Raw genomic sequence first — 13,434 nt, 5'->3', positions numbered from 1 at the left:
TTTTCGTATAGAACAAATATTCTTTAATAAAGTATTATTAAAAATGGAAAAATGAGGAACTGTCTTCAGGGATGATAAACTGAGAGGGGTACACTTACTTCACAACAAATCAAAACCATCATAGGCGACTACACACATTTATTTGACGAAATGACAGTGGGGCTTTATGAAGCAGTGCGCAAGACTTCTGAAGCCGTTTGAAAAAGTAACAAAAAATACTCCTGCATCCGAGGTAATTTCGCATGTTGCTACATAAAAAAAAGCGTATGTACATAGAACACCGACTTACTCGTATGAGAGTATCTTTAAATGCTGGATTGGGAAGTCATTTCAACTCAGGACAAGATCCAAATTACCTAATTGTAACTTTTTTGGACCTGAGGCTCGAGTCATACTATTCAGAAGTTCTTATAACAGCCGAGAGGAAATTTTATTGGAGTGTATAAAATATTTGACGACGAATTTTCCGAGAATAACAACTGAACGCTGACTTCAACATTTAATAAACGAAGAGACGAAACTGAATGAACGCAATCACGCGAAGCTCACGACATTTTTTTGGGACAGTTTCAACGGAGTGGCAAATGAAAATGATAGTCAGCGTCGCGTTCAAAATCCAATTACTAACGATATCGACTGTTAAGCAAAAACATTCGCACATCACAAACACATCAATCGTAATCACATTCCATATGTTTGGTGGTTATTAAACTCTATGCAGTATCCCCAATTGGATACGTTTGCTAGAGTTTATCTTTCAGCTCCTTTCAGCTCCTTGCAGCAATGTGTACTCTGGGTTCGTTCTTACGCGATTTTTGACGTAGAACTACGTCTAACCGGAAGATATAGGGGGTGAAATGGAAATCTAGGCACTGAACAAGTAGAAAAAAATGCAAAATTTGGAACGCTTATAACTCGAGCATTTCTCAATAGATCGCAATGGTTTTGGCATCAATTGATAGGAAATATATCTACGCATCTATCATAATGAATAACATTTCATTTTTCTTGAGATAAATAATTGAATAATTGTGAAATATCAAGCATTGTCCAAATGCACTATGTGCCTATTTTTGATTGGTCCATTTTGTGCTCCTCAAATCGTACCGACCAAAACGGGCAACCAGAGCAGCAGCGAAATAGAACGAAGCACCATTGGAAAGGAAAAAGAAAAAAATGAACGAAACATTGGTCGCTGTCTCACACATGCGTAAATCTCGAGCCAGCCAGTCAGCTTAAAAATCCCCGCTCCGCTGCCGTAACGATCATTCTCATTCAAACCGTACACCACATCGGTTCGCATCAAAATACTTCAACAAACCAACCCAAGCAGCCATGTCTGGACATGGCAAAGGAGAAAAAGTGAAGGGAAAGGCAAAATCCCGCTCGAACCGTGTTGATCTGGAGTTCCCCGCAAGGGTAGCTAGGCCGAGCGCGTTAGTACCAGTGCACCAGTCCACCTAGTCGGCGTTATATAGTTTCGGCCGTCGAAGTGATCGAGTTGGCTGGTAAAGCTGCTCGCGACGATAAGAAAACCCGCATTCAGAACAGAACACATTCGGTTCGGTGGACATCAAGACAACAACAGGCAGTTGCAGCGAGTGGCAAACGCAATCGCAAAACGGCAGCTGGTAGCAGAAGAAAAAAGTTTGTTCTTTGGTGGCAAATCCAGAATAAGGCGGCATCGAGGGCGTTCGAAATGGTTTTTTTTCAAAACCACGAGTACTAAGTTTTCTAAAATTCCATAAAACACGGCGCTTATCAGGGCCATTAAACCTTTCAAAAAAGAGTTTACGAAATACAGTTCAATGCTTTCTAAAATAATATCCAAAATAATAATAAAACACAAATTGATTTTTTCATAATTTGTTTGCCAGTATATGATGAGTATGTGAATTTGGCAGTTGTTCTGAGCTTATTTATGGTTGGGGACTTTCCCGATTATTCAATATTCATTAATTTTTAAATTGCTTCTAGATTGAAAGTACAGTAATTTACATTTAGCTCGACATTCAGCTAATTGGACGGACCTGTAATGCGACATATTTAGTTGGACATTTTTGTAAACATAAAGTTCGAGGTCCAAATTATGACCCCACATCGAAAGTCGACACTGTACCACTGTCATCGCAAATGTTCAATTACAGGTTAAAATCGCCTCCAATGCGACACTGAGTGGTGTTTCGGCACGTCGCATTAAATGTAATTTACTGTACAACATGTCACAAGCTGGATGGGAAGAAATTTTCCAACTGTGAAAGCTGTGGCGAGTGGCAAACGCAATCGCTAAACAGGAAGGTTTAGCCGAACAAGATGGGGATATCGAGTGATAACAAAACAATAAACTCTTTAGATTAAAGATAATTTGTGATCCTGATAATTTTGCGAACAAATCGTAATGAATGTATTTTTTTGCCATCGCTTTCGTTCGTCTCGTTGGACTCGCCCCTTTGGCTTAGTCTGCTGATTTGTCTCTATCCTGTGAGTGTGTACCGCTAGCGTACAAAAGGCGCGGATCCGCTGAAAAATATATCATTCTCTTTCAAACCGTAAATCAGTGTGGTTGTGTGGCATCGTTTCACATCACATCGCATCAACGGATTGGTGCCGGAGCACCAGTATACCTAATAGCGGTTATAGAATTTCGGCCGCCGGAGTGCTCGAGTTGGCTTGCAAAGCTGCTCACAACAATAAAAAAAAACCCGCAAAACCGAACAGAACAGAGCACATTCGGTTCGGTGGCAACAACTAGTTTCAGCGAGTGGCAAACGCAATCGCAAAACGGAAGCAGGTAGAAGAAGGAAAAAGTTTGTTTATACAGACTGCTTTGGTGGTAAAACCAGCCACCGTAAAACACGGCGCTTTTCAGGGCCATTAAACCTTTCAAAGAAGAGTTATTGAAAGTGTTTCACAATACCAATGCATTGTAAAGAGACATAATATGACATATAATATAAACTGATTTATTTTGTTTATCTTGTTCTTGAACTTATTGGTGGTTGGGGTCTTTTAAATTGATCATTCAGTTTTCACAAACCCATGCATGGTTTCCGAATTAAAAATGGCTTCAAATTACAACACATTGTATGCAGGATGGCATTAACGAATTTTCTCGGTAGCAAGAACTGTTTTGTTTGGTTGATAACTGATGTTGAAAAATGAATGACGTTTCATCTTCATTGTATAGAAAAATAACTAAGGAGCAACATGATGAGCTATGTATTTCCTTATTCTTCTTTCTTTGTTTTTAAGAGGCTTTGAACTTTGCAGTTCATTCGCCTTTATGTATTTCCTGCTGCTCTGTTCTTATTTTAAAGGGCTTTAATCTGAAGGTCATTCGTCCATGTATTTACTGTTGGTTTTTCAGAACGCTTATAGCTCGTTTATTTCTCGACAGATCGTAGAGTTCGTCTCCAAAACCTCAGTTCTTTTTCATTTTTATTTACTTTGTTTGCGGAAACTACAAATCTTACAATTCATTCGTCTCCGAAACACGGATACAGTTTAAGGTACGGTAATGTGCTCAATAGTGAAATATATGATAGTGAATGAGCTGATGACCACCTATGCATCCCCTATCACAGCCATCATTTTGATTGTACGATATGTGCATACGTCGAAAGATGCCCTGCATTTAACATTTAATAAGTACAAAGCCTTCGGAAAAAAATCAAGATTTAACTATAAGACAGCGAGAAAAAATTGAGAAAGTTTGTAAAAAAAAACGCAAAAACACCACACCAAAGGTTCTTTTTAGAACCCCCAACATGTTCATGAAGAGTAAACAGTAAACTAATCCATTTTTCAGGTAGATAGGTAGGTATTCACGTAGCAGAAGAAAATAAAACAATATATTTAAAATATATATTTAGCAAAAGCTGTCCCCTTTGTATAGTCCTACGTCACTCCGGTTATGTCCCCGACATTACCCACCCGTCTTTTTTTATTTTGCATGACAGCGTTTGCGTATGTAGCTGTCACGAGCGCGTAGCGGTGATGTAGCGCATCAGTCGCGTAAAAAAGATTTCAGTGTAATCGGTTGTGTTAAAAAATTATAATAAAAGAGTTAAGAAAATAATGTTATAAGTTGATATTATTTTTATTTCAAAAAAGAAAAGATATATAGTGTGTCAATGAGTATTTTTTGATTTTTATTTAATATCCGGTATCCGGCCGGATAGCAAATACAGTGACGTCTCGATTAAAGGGTGTGTCACATCAAATTGCATCACGGAAAAAACGCTGTAAAAATTCGCCCAATAGACCGATCCTTTTGAAAATTTTAGACAGTAAAATAAAAACTATTAAACAACTTTTGGCATTTTCTTTTTATTCATACATCGAGCCCAAGCCCGTATGCTCGCACCTTCCTCTTTACCCCGTCCATAAGGTTCTGTACAACGTCAGGTTGTAGTTTTTTTTTTAACAGAAATCCATTTTCTCTTGAAGTCCGCCTCCGATTTGACAACTTTTGGGTTCTTCCGGAGGGCCTGCTTCATAATCGCCCAATATTTCTCTATTGGGCAAAGCTCCGGCGCGTTGGGCGGGTTCATTTCCTTTGGCACGAAGGTGACCCCGTTGGCTTCGTACCACTCCAACACGTCCTTTGAATAGTGGCACGAAGCGAGATCCGGCCAGAAGATGGTCGGGCCCTCGTGCTGCTTCAATAGTGGTAGTAAGCGCTTCTGTAGGCACTCCTTAAGGTAAACCTGCCCGTTTACCGTGCCGGTCATTACGAAGGGGGCGCTCCGCTTTCCGCAAGAGCAGATCGCTTGCCACACCATGTACTTTTTTGCAAACTTGGATAGTTTCTGCTCGCGAATCTCCTCCGGAACGCTGAATTTGTCCTCTGCGGAGAAGAACAACAGGCCCGGCAGCTGACGAAAGTCCGCTTTGACGTAGGTTTCGTCGTCCATTACCAGGCAATGCGGCTTCGTCAGCATTTCGGTGTACAGCTTCCGGGCTCGCGTCTTCCCCACCATGTTTTGCCTTTCGTCGCGGTTAGGAGCCTTCTGAACCTTCTATGTACGCAGGCCCTCCCGCTGCTTGGTCCGCTGGACGAATGAACTTGACAAATTTAGCTTATTGGCGACATCCCGGACCGAACTTCTCGGATCACGTCTAAACTGCTTAACTACGCGCTTGTGATCTTTTTCACTGACGGAGCATCCATTTTTGCCGTTCTTCACCTTCCGGTCGATGGTTAGGTTCTCGAAGTATCGTTTCAGTACTCTGCTGACCGTGGATTGGACGATTCCCAGCATCTTACCGATGTCCCGATGTGACAACTCCGGATTCTCGAAATGAGTGCACAGAATTAATTCACGACGCTCTTTTTCGTTCGACGACATTTTTCCAAATTTACGAAAAATTTACAGTAAAGCATGGCCAACGTGATCTATACACTCTTATCTGATTATAAGCGAAAGCTGAAGATATAATTCCTAAAAATTAAATTTCTACAGCGTTTTTTCTGTGATGCAATTTGATGTGACACAAGCGAAAGCTGAAGATATAATTCCTAAAAATTAAATTTCTACAGCGTTTTTTCCGTGATGCAATTTGATGTGACACACCCTTTACATCACTGGGCGTTTTTATCACGTCTCGCTTATAACACTCTCGATTTTATCACTGAAAATGTTTCATTTATATTACGTTTTTCGAAACAAAAGAAATAATATGCAAATTTCAATTCGTCGTGGAGTTATTGAACAAAAAATGAGGATTAACCAGAAAAATTGATTTCTAGGTATTCATACCACCTCCAGTGATCAGCCGTATCCACGTAGCTCACGAAAAGTTTTGTTAATTTGAGATTTTTAGGGAATATTGCGCATTTCTTTTGAAACCCTCTCTGTGAGTTTTGACTAGTTTTTTTTTTGCGATATCCAACTTGAATGTTATAGCAAGTGTTATAACATCCACCTGTTACTGGGTGAACCGGCAACTATTTTGCAAATGGTTCCAAAATCAATTTGTTTCGAAAGCTTGAGGTTTTAATGAAAAAAAAATTATAGGAGGTTGTGTCCAAGATACGACCGCATTGTTGACGTAGAACTACGCTGTTACTTTATAAAAGACGCTTTTTTAAACCTTCGGATATTATTCTATAATGCTGTTAAATTTTAGAAACAACTGCTTAGTAGAACAATCTCTGAAATGCTTTTTTTCATTGTAAAATCAGTTGACGATAATTGACTGATGATTTATTCTTGCCTTCGCAGAACAATACACTAGCTGATCGTATGTCGCAATTTATGTCATGTCAATGTATTGAAAATTTACCTCGAACGCTATTCCGGTGGCCTTTTTCGCAATTGACATTACTCGGTTACAGTTGATTATACCAACATATCTTTGGCACCGCGAGGAAACAACAACAATAACAACACCGATGATATTTGATGCTTGCATATCATGCTACATGTTATTTAGTATTGCCTCAGTGGAGTTGCACCTCCAGGCATCGTTCGTACAACGTAAACCAAGCGCCAAACAAGCGTTCGCCATAGCATGCATACAGAGCCATACATTGTTTGCTTGAAACTACTAGGCATATAAACACTTCTCATCATTTTGCGCTGTTCTCAAAAGAAACACTTCTGTTTATATTACTGGCCTCGAAAAAAAGTTGCATTACTTTCTCATACTCGAGCTAAGCGCAGCTGTCACCCTTAGTGGAGGATGTTTTGCTACTGGCAAGCGAAACCTAATCACATACAAAATTTCTGAACGGCATTCACTTTCTTGGTGATTAAACAAGCGAAATAAACTCTTTTTTTAATATCAACAACCTCGAAAACAGTAGCATTGCTTCATTATGATCAAGACTAGTGCAAATGCAATCCTAGTTGAAGGCTGTTTTGCGACTGGCACGCGAACCCAAATAACTTATACCATTCCAGTACGACATTAAAGAGGTTGGTATTCCCCAAATGATTTTTTGGCGCACGAACTTAACGCCTGCTTCGCCATGACGTCAATTTAATACATTCATGCAATGTCAAAAGCACCATCGAAGCCGTTATGACGGAAAACAAACAATGTTCACTGCTTGGAAAAAGACTGAATTATGCCACACAGCTTGTACTCTGCTGTAACACCCATCGATGCAAATTCGCTGATGAGTTTGTCAAGAACAACCGCGTTCACCACTAGCGGGGGGAGCTGGTTGCTTCCTGGGTAACGGCGTTTACATTTTCGACCGACGCGCCGAAGTCGCCTACTTCGCTGTTGTTCGATGCGAAGGCTCGGTTCAGTGCGAGCGGTTTTCACTGCACTAACATTGCGTGCATCATTAGATGACGTTTGCCTCGAAATTTTATTGCCCCCGGCAATGCGTTCGTTTTTTGCAGGGCTCGAGCCAGCCTTTCTCTTCTTCTTGCTCATCACACACTATGCGAAGCGTCCAATTTATGACGCGGAAAGAAAAACACACGATACGAATAACGCGAAAAACGAAATGGAAAAACCACACGACGATATTCAAGTTGAATTACCACTGGTGGGGTCCAATCTTAGATCGAAGCGCAGCGAAAGCAAAGTGAACTGGATTGCTTAACAGTCCAATGCCGAATGAAAGTTTGCCTCAGCGAGATCCAATGTTTATACTCTAGGCAAGTATTCCCCTTCATTCTTCTTCTTTTCCTTTGTTCACGGTGACTTCATATCCTACGATTTCCCCTTCGTTACTCGTCGATAAGTTGCTCGTTATTGACTGTTCTGTTCGGGAAAGCACACAAATGGACTGACCAAGTGTATGGGAAAATAGAAACGCTTAAAGTTTTCATGAATTTTAACCATTTACAAACCAAGGGATTCTAATGTATAGCATATTAAACAAATTTTAGGGAATTTCCGATTCGTTTAGTATGGAAATCGCCAAAATCCGTTCGCGGCAAAAATAGTTATTGATGTTAACTTTATTTCATAAAAACGTGACCTGTTTTCTGATTTGGCACCCTTAATGAAAGACGTAGTTCTACGTCAAAACTTCTATGTCAAGACATACGTGGCTAGAGCACCAGCAAGATGAACATCAAAGATAACATTTTAAAGAAACTAAAAAATGATTCACTTGCAAACTAAAAAATTCGTGCGTGGTATAGTAGTTATAGTAGTGCCTTAATTTTAAAAAGAGTATCGGCATTCATAAGCTTCGAACATGTGCTCCAGTGGCCGAGTGGTTAGCGTCCTACATTATAATACCGGGAGTTCGGGTTCAATTCCCGTTCTGGCCGGGTTTTTTTCGTCGAAGAAATTTGTTCCGACTTGCCGGGGGATTTTTCGTCAAAGAAATTTCTTCCGACTTGCACTGTGGTCACGCGTATTCTAGAGCTTGCCACTACAGAATGCATTCAAGGCGTATTATTCGGCATAGAAATCTCAACTAAGTACTACTAATAAAATTGACGCAAGTAGTACCTGTAGAGTCTGGGCCGTTTGTAACGTAGAATAAAAGAACGCGTCTACTCTTGAACGTGAATGTATAAAGACCATTTTATTCTTTGTCGATCAAGGTGTTAACAAAAGAGGTATGCCTAATAATATAGTCAAAGGTCTATCAGATTCAGGTGTGGTAAAATCAAGATTAATACAAGATTATAATTAACAACATATGATGGACACTACATTCCTCACTTTCATCAAACTAAACAAGGTTATTTACTTTATAATCACTCAGATATAGTGGTTGTTTAAAATCCCTCTTTGGACGAGATTTTGCTCCATTACTAACTTTTGAAGTGATGTCCGGTAGATCGTTGTTCTCATTCGACTCATCAACACCTGTCTTGTTTGATGCGCCTACTTTGGATGGAGTATCTCTGGAATTTGATAAATTCAACTCCCGGTGATTATTTGGGTTCGGTGCTTCTGGCTCGTTCGCGATGGGTTTTTCATCTGAAACGAGCTTTTTAAGATGTGATACGTTGCGGTTAATAATTTTCCCACTCTCCTTCGATTTCAAGGTCACATTTGAGCCATTACGCGAAATAACAGTGTATTCTTCAGGGTGGAATGGTGTAGACAATTTATTTTCTTTTTGTATGCGATTCGTTATCACTATGTCATCTTTCTCTATATCGTTTTGTTTTGCCATGCGCCGATGGTCTGCATACTCCGCTCCCTTCATCTTCTGCACGCGGTCACGATCTTCAATCTCCTCAAGAACTTTTGGACATTTCATCAGTAATCCGGGGATTTTATCTTTAAGTTTCCTCCCGAACATTAGGATTGATTGAGCAATGCCTGTAGTCGAATGCGGTGTAGAATAATGCATTAGCACAAATGTTCTAAGATCCCACTGCCAATCGGATCCCAATGTTTCTTGGCTTATCTTCAGTCTCTTGCCAATGGAACGATTCAATCTTTCCACTTCTCCTTTGGCTTGAGGCCAGTAGGGCGTTGTTTTTCTGTGGTCAATGTCAAACTGTCTGCAAAACTCTTGAAATTCGGTGCTGATAAATTGGGGTCCATTATCGGATTTGATGGATTCTGGCATACCGAAACGACAAAACGTTTCATGAAGAGCCTTTACCGTCAGGGTAGCTGTGATTTGACGCATAATAATTACTTCTGTGAAGCGACTAAAATAGTCTACGATGACCAGTAAGTTATGACCGGAGGGTAATGGACCAACGAAATCTACGGCTAGATCAATCCATGCTTTGTCTGGCATTTTGACGTAGGACTACGTCTTTCATTTCTATACCGGGGTGTAAAACCAAAGTTTCGAGAACGAAAGCGTTACGCCGGAGACCGAGATTTTGAGCGTTAATAGCTCTTAAACAACTGAACGAAATGGTATGATAAACACTTCATTTGAAAGATAAAATGTCTACGCGTCATATACTTGTTACTTTTTCATCCAAAAACTTGTTTCAATAGTCTTAAAATTGCTTTCAAAACAGGCTATTGAAATCACCAATCGGTATATAAGCGAGCGCCGCTCGTAAACCCACTCAGTTATGATTGAACAGCGATTGGAGCATGTTGTCGCTGTTGTTGTGAAGCTAATTTCGTTTATCATGAAAGCGCTGATGAACGGTGTCACCAAGAGCCTGTTTGTGCACTTAAGGCCAAAAGGGAATCCATTAGGAGGAGAGTGATGCGACGGTTCCGCTTGAAACATCGGAGCAGCCGCCACACACACACACACACACACACACACATACACGCGCGGAATTCTCGTTGCTGAAAAATAATCTGCCAGTTCCCCTGGGAATTGAAAAATACATTCATGCGAAATAGTTTATTTTAATGTTTTCTATCCATATAACACTGCAACCAAATACATTTGGTTTTGTTATTTTTCAATCAATCGCAATTAACAGGAAAGCTTCTGAATATTTTTTCCCCATCAGTGGAAATTTTCGTATTCAATGTTGGATGCATAACATGAAAAACGGAAAATGTTTTACATCGCGAAAATCAAGTCATTTTCGAGCGATTATTTGCTTTCTACTCATATAATGCTGCGACCAAATACATTTCGTTTTGGATTTTTTCAATCAAGTGCGATCAACGTAAGACCACGTCTTTCGGCAATTTATTAGAGGTGCAATGAATATTTAGGAATTCCCGCTCTACGCGCACTGGCAAACAATGTTTACTCAACAATTTTTTACATTCGATTCTTTTATGTTTTATAAAATGACACTTCCCTTGCTTTCGTTCATTTCTTACTCTACTCTCGCACCGTGAGGACTCGTTTCATCGGGACTAAGCAGACAGCTCGTTAGTCCTTCGGTGGTTAGGCACCACGAAAGCAGCTCGGATAAGCGCATCAGCCGCAGGAAGCGTGAAGAAGCCACATCGCTATCGACCGGGAACTTCGCATGGAATTCGTCGCTATCAGAAGTCGACCGAATTGCTGATCCGCAAGCTACCTTTGCAGCGTTTGGTTCGTGGAATTGCTCAGGACTTCAAAACCGACTTGCGCTTCCAAAGTTCCGCGGTTATGACGCTGCAGGAGGCTTATTAGAAGATACCAATTTGTGTGCTATCCATGCAAAACGCGTCACATCATGCCCAAGGACATCCAGCTGGCCCATCGTATCCGAGGAGAGCGTGCTATATTAGCTTAGCATATAATCAACAGCCCTTTTCAGGGCTCCAAATTTGATGGATTAGAGTTCAGAAAAGTTTTTTACAGGCCGAACTGAAAGGAGTATTTAGCGAAAATCGTGGTGTCGATGATAATTCGATACCGATAGGTGCCATGGATATGGATTTCATAATGAAAAATATGAAATATATGACATGATGTAGTGAATATATCCCCATATCGAAGAAATCACTTTGATGAAACTGTTTACCGTTTGTCGTTTTTAATTGTTGGGAAAGGGCATTATTTCTGCTGACTAAATTCCAAGAAAAAATCCATTCCTTCTTTAAGCGTGATTCATTCTGCTTCGGATCAACGGAACAGTATGATAATCATTTCGTACAAAAGATAAAATTTCCAAGAGTTATATGATTGCTATTTATTGAGTCGAAAAATTGTTTCAATAGCTTAATGATAGCTTCGAAACAGGTTATTGAAATCATTCGTATCCGTATGTAGCGCGCCCACTTGGAAACCCATTAATCTTATTGGAATGTAAGATGGGGAAGCTCATACTTACGTCTATGCATTATGCTGTACACTACAGACTTTTTTTTCCGTACTGATTAAGAAGCCGACCGAACTATCGGTCGACAAGTCAGTCTGCAGTCGGCGAGGGCTCTTAATTTCGTTTTTGCAGGCCGAACCGAAAAAAATTCAGTCGAGTTAACTCTTTTTTACAGTAATGCTTTTGAATCCGGACACTTTGCATTACATTCAATATCATACCACAGCCATAACATTTTTTTCATGTTGAATTTATGCGATTAATAGTTGCTAATATAGTTACTGATAGTTTCTTGATAGTTACTAATCAATCGCATTAATTCAACATGCAGAAAATGTTGTGGCTGCGGTATGGTATTATATGTAACGCAAAGTGTCCGGATTCAAATACATTACTGTATACTTACTTCGATGTTATTCGTTTCTCTCTCAGGGTAAGCAACGAAGGGTGGGGTTTAGATTCTATACTTTTATGGTTTATAAAATGACGATTCCTTTGCTTTCGTTCATTTCTTACTCTACTCTCGCACCGTGACGACTCGTTTGTTTGGGACCAAGCAGATAGCTAGTTAGTCTTTCAGTGGTAAGGCACATGAAAGCAGCTCGGATAAGCGCACCAGCCGCAGGATAGGTGAAGAAGCCACATCGCTATCGACCGGGAACTTTGCGTGAAATTCATCGCTATCGGAAGTCGACCGAATTGCTGATCCGCAAGCTACCTTTGCAGCTTTTGGATCGTGGAATTGCTCAGGACTTCAAAACAGACTTGCGCTTCCAAAGTTCCGCGGTTATGACGCTGCAGGAGGCTTATTCGAAGATACCAATTTGTGTGCTATCCACGCAAAACGCGTCACATCATGCCCAAGGACATTCAGCTGGCCCATCGAATCCAAGGAAAGGGTGCTATATTAGCTTAGCATATAATCAACGGCCCTTTTCAGGGCTCCAAATTTGATGGATTAGAGTTTAGAAAAGTTTTTTACAGGCCAAACTAAAACGAGAATTTTCGTTTGGATGCCATACAGCATCGAGAAAATTCCGGAAAGATCTAATCGTTGCTGAAAAATAATCTGCCAGTTCCCTGGGAATTGAAGAATACATCCATGCGAAAGAGTTTATTTTAATGTTTTCAAATTATATGGCGAACACAGCGACCATGATTTCGTAATTTTTCAATCAAGTGTAATTAGCTGGAAAGCTTCTGAAGATTATTCTTTCCCATCAGTAGGATATTTTCGTATCCAATATTGGATGCATAACATGAAAAACGGAAAATGTTTCGTATCGCGAAAATTATATAATTTTCAATCGACTCAGTCGCCGAAATTTTCATACTCAGAGAGTTCATTCTCCTCTAGTTTGCCTTCCAAATTGCCATCGTAAACCACACCTTCTCTCGATTCAATCACGCACGAAAAGCATACTGAAATGATATTCAACATCGTTACTGAACGAGCTGAACGGCGAGGGATCGAGGGATTCATTACCTGGCCTGACCTGACCTGAAATGCAATCAGTTTGTTTTAACTGTGAGGGAGCGCAGAAAAGCCGATGCTGATACTCTCGTGACCAAGAGAGTATCAGCATCGAAATACGGTTCCTCGGGAAGACATAGAAGCAGCCGCCACACCCACACACATACACGCGCGCAACTCTTTTCATTTGCTGGTTATCGAGAGGAAACCTGGAAAGAAATGATCGTTGCTGAAAAATAATCTGCCAGTTCCCCTTGGAATTGAAAATTACATTCAAGCGAGTTTATTTTAATGTTTTCTATCCATATAATACTGCGACCACATACATTTGGTTTTGTGATT

The 13,434-nt window shown here is 40.2% G+C and overlaps 1 protein-coding gene across 2 annotated transcripts in view; it reads left to right on the top strand.

The window, feature by feature from the left end:
- The window catches only part of LOC129764681 (uncharacterized), a 96,539-nt gene that overhangs the window by 51,394 nt on the left and 31,711 nt on the right, over nt 1-13,434 (top strand). The window contains exon 6 of one of the 2 annotated variants that reach the window (XM_055764029.1): nt 12-70. The exons of the other annotated variant lie outside the window; for it this stretch is intronic. Coding sequence (XP_055620004.1) covers nt 12-27 — 16 coding nt within the window. The 3' untranslated portion in view covers nt 28-70. Of the gene's footprint in view, nt 1-11; nt 71-13,434 lie in introns of those variants that run through there. 2 annotated transcript variants of the gene reach the window in all.

Source organism: Toxorhynchites rutilus, chromosome 2 (genome assembly GCF_029784135.1).
Source record: "Toxorhynchites rutilus septentrionalis strain SRP chromosome 2, ASM2978413v1, whole genome shotgun sequence".
Lineage (NCBI taxonomy): Eukaryota > Metazoa > Arthropoda > Insecta > Diptera > Culicidae > Toxorhynchites > Toxorhynchites rutilus.
The sequence above is the reverse complement of the archived record's forward strand: the minus strand, read 5'-3'. Positions and strand labels throughout refer to the sequence as shown.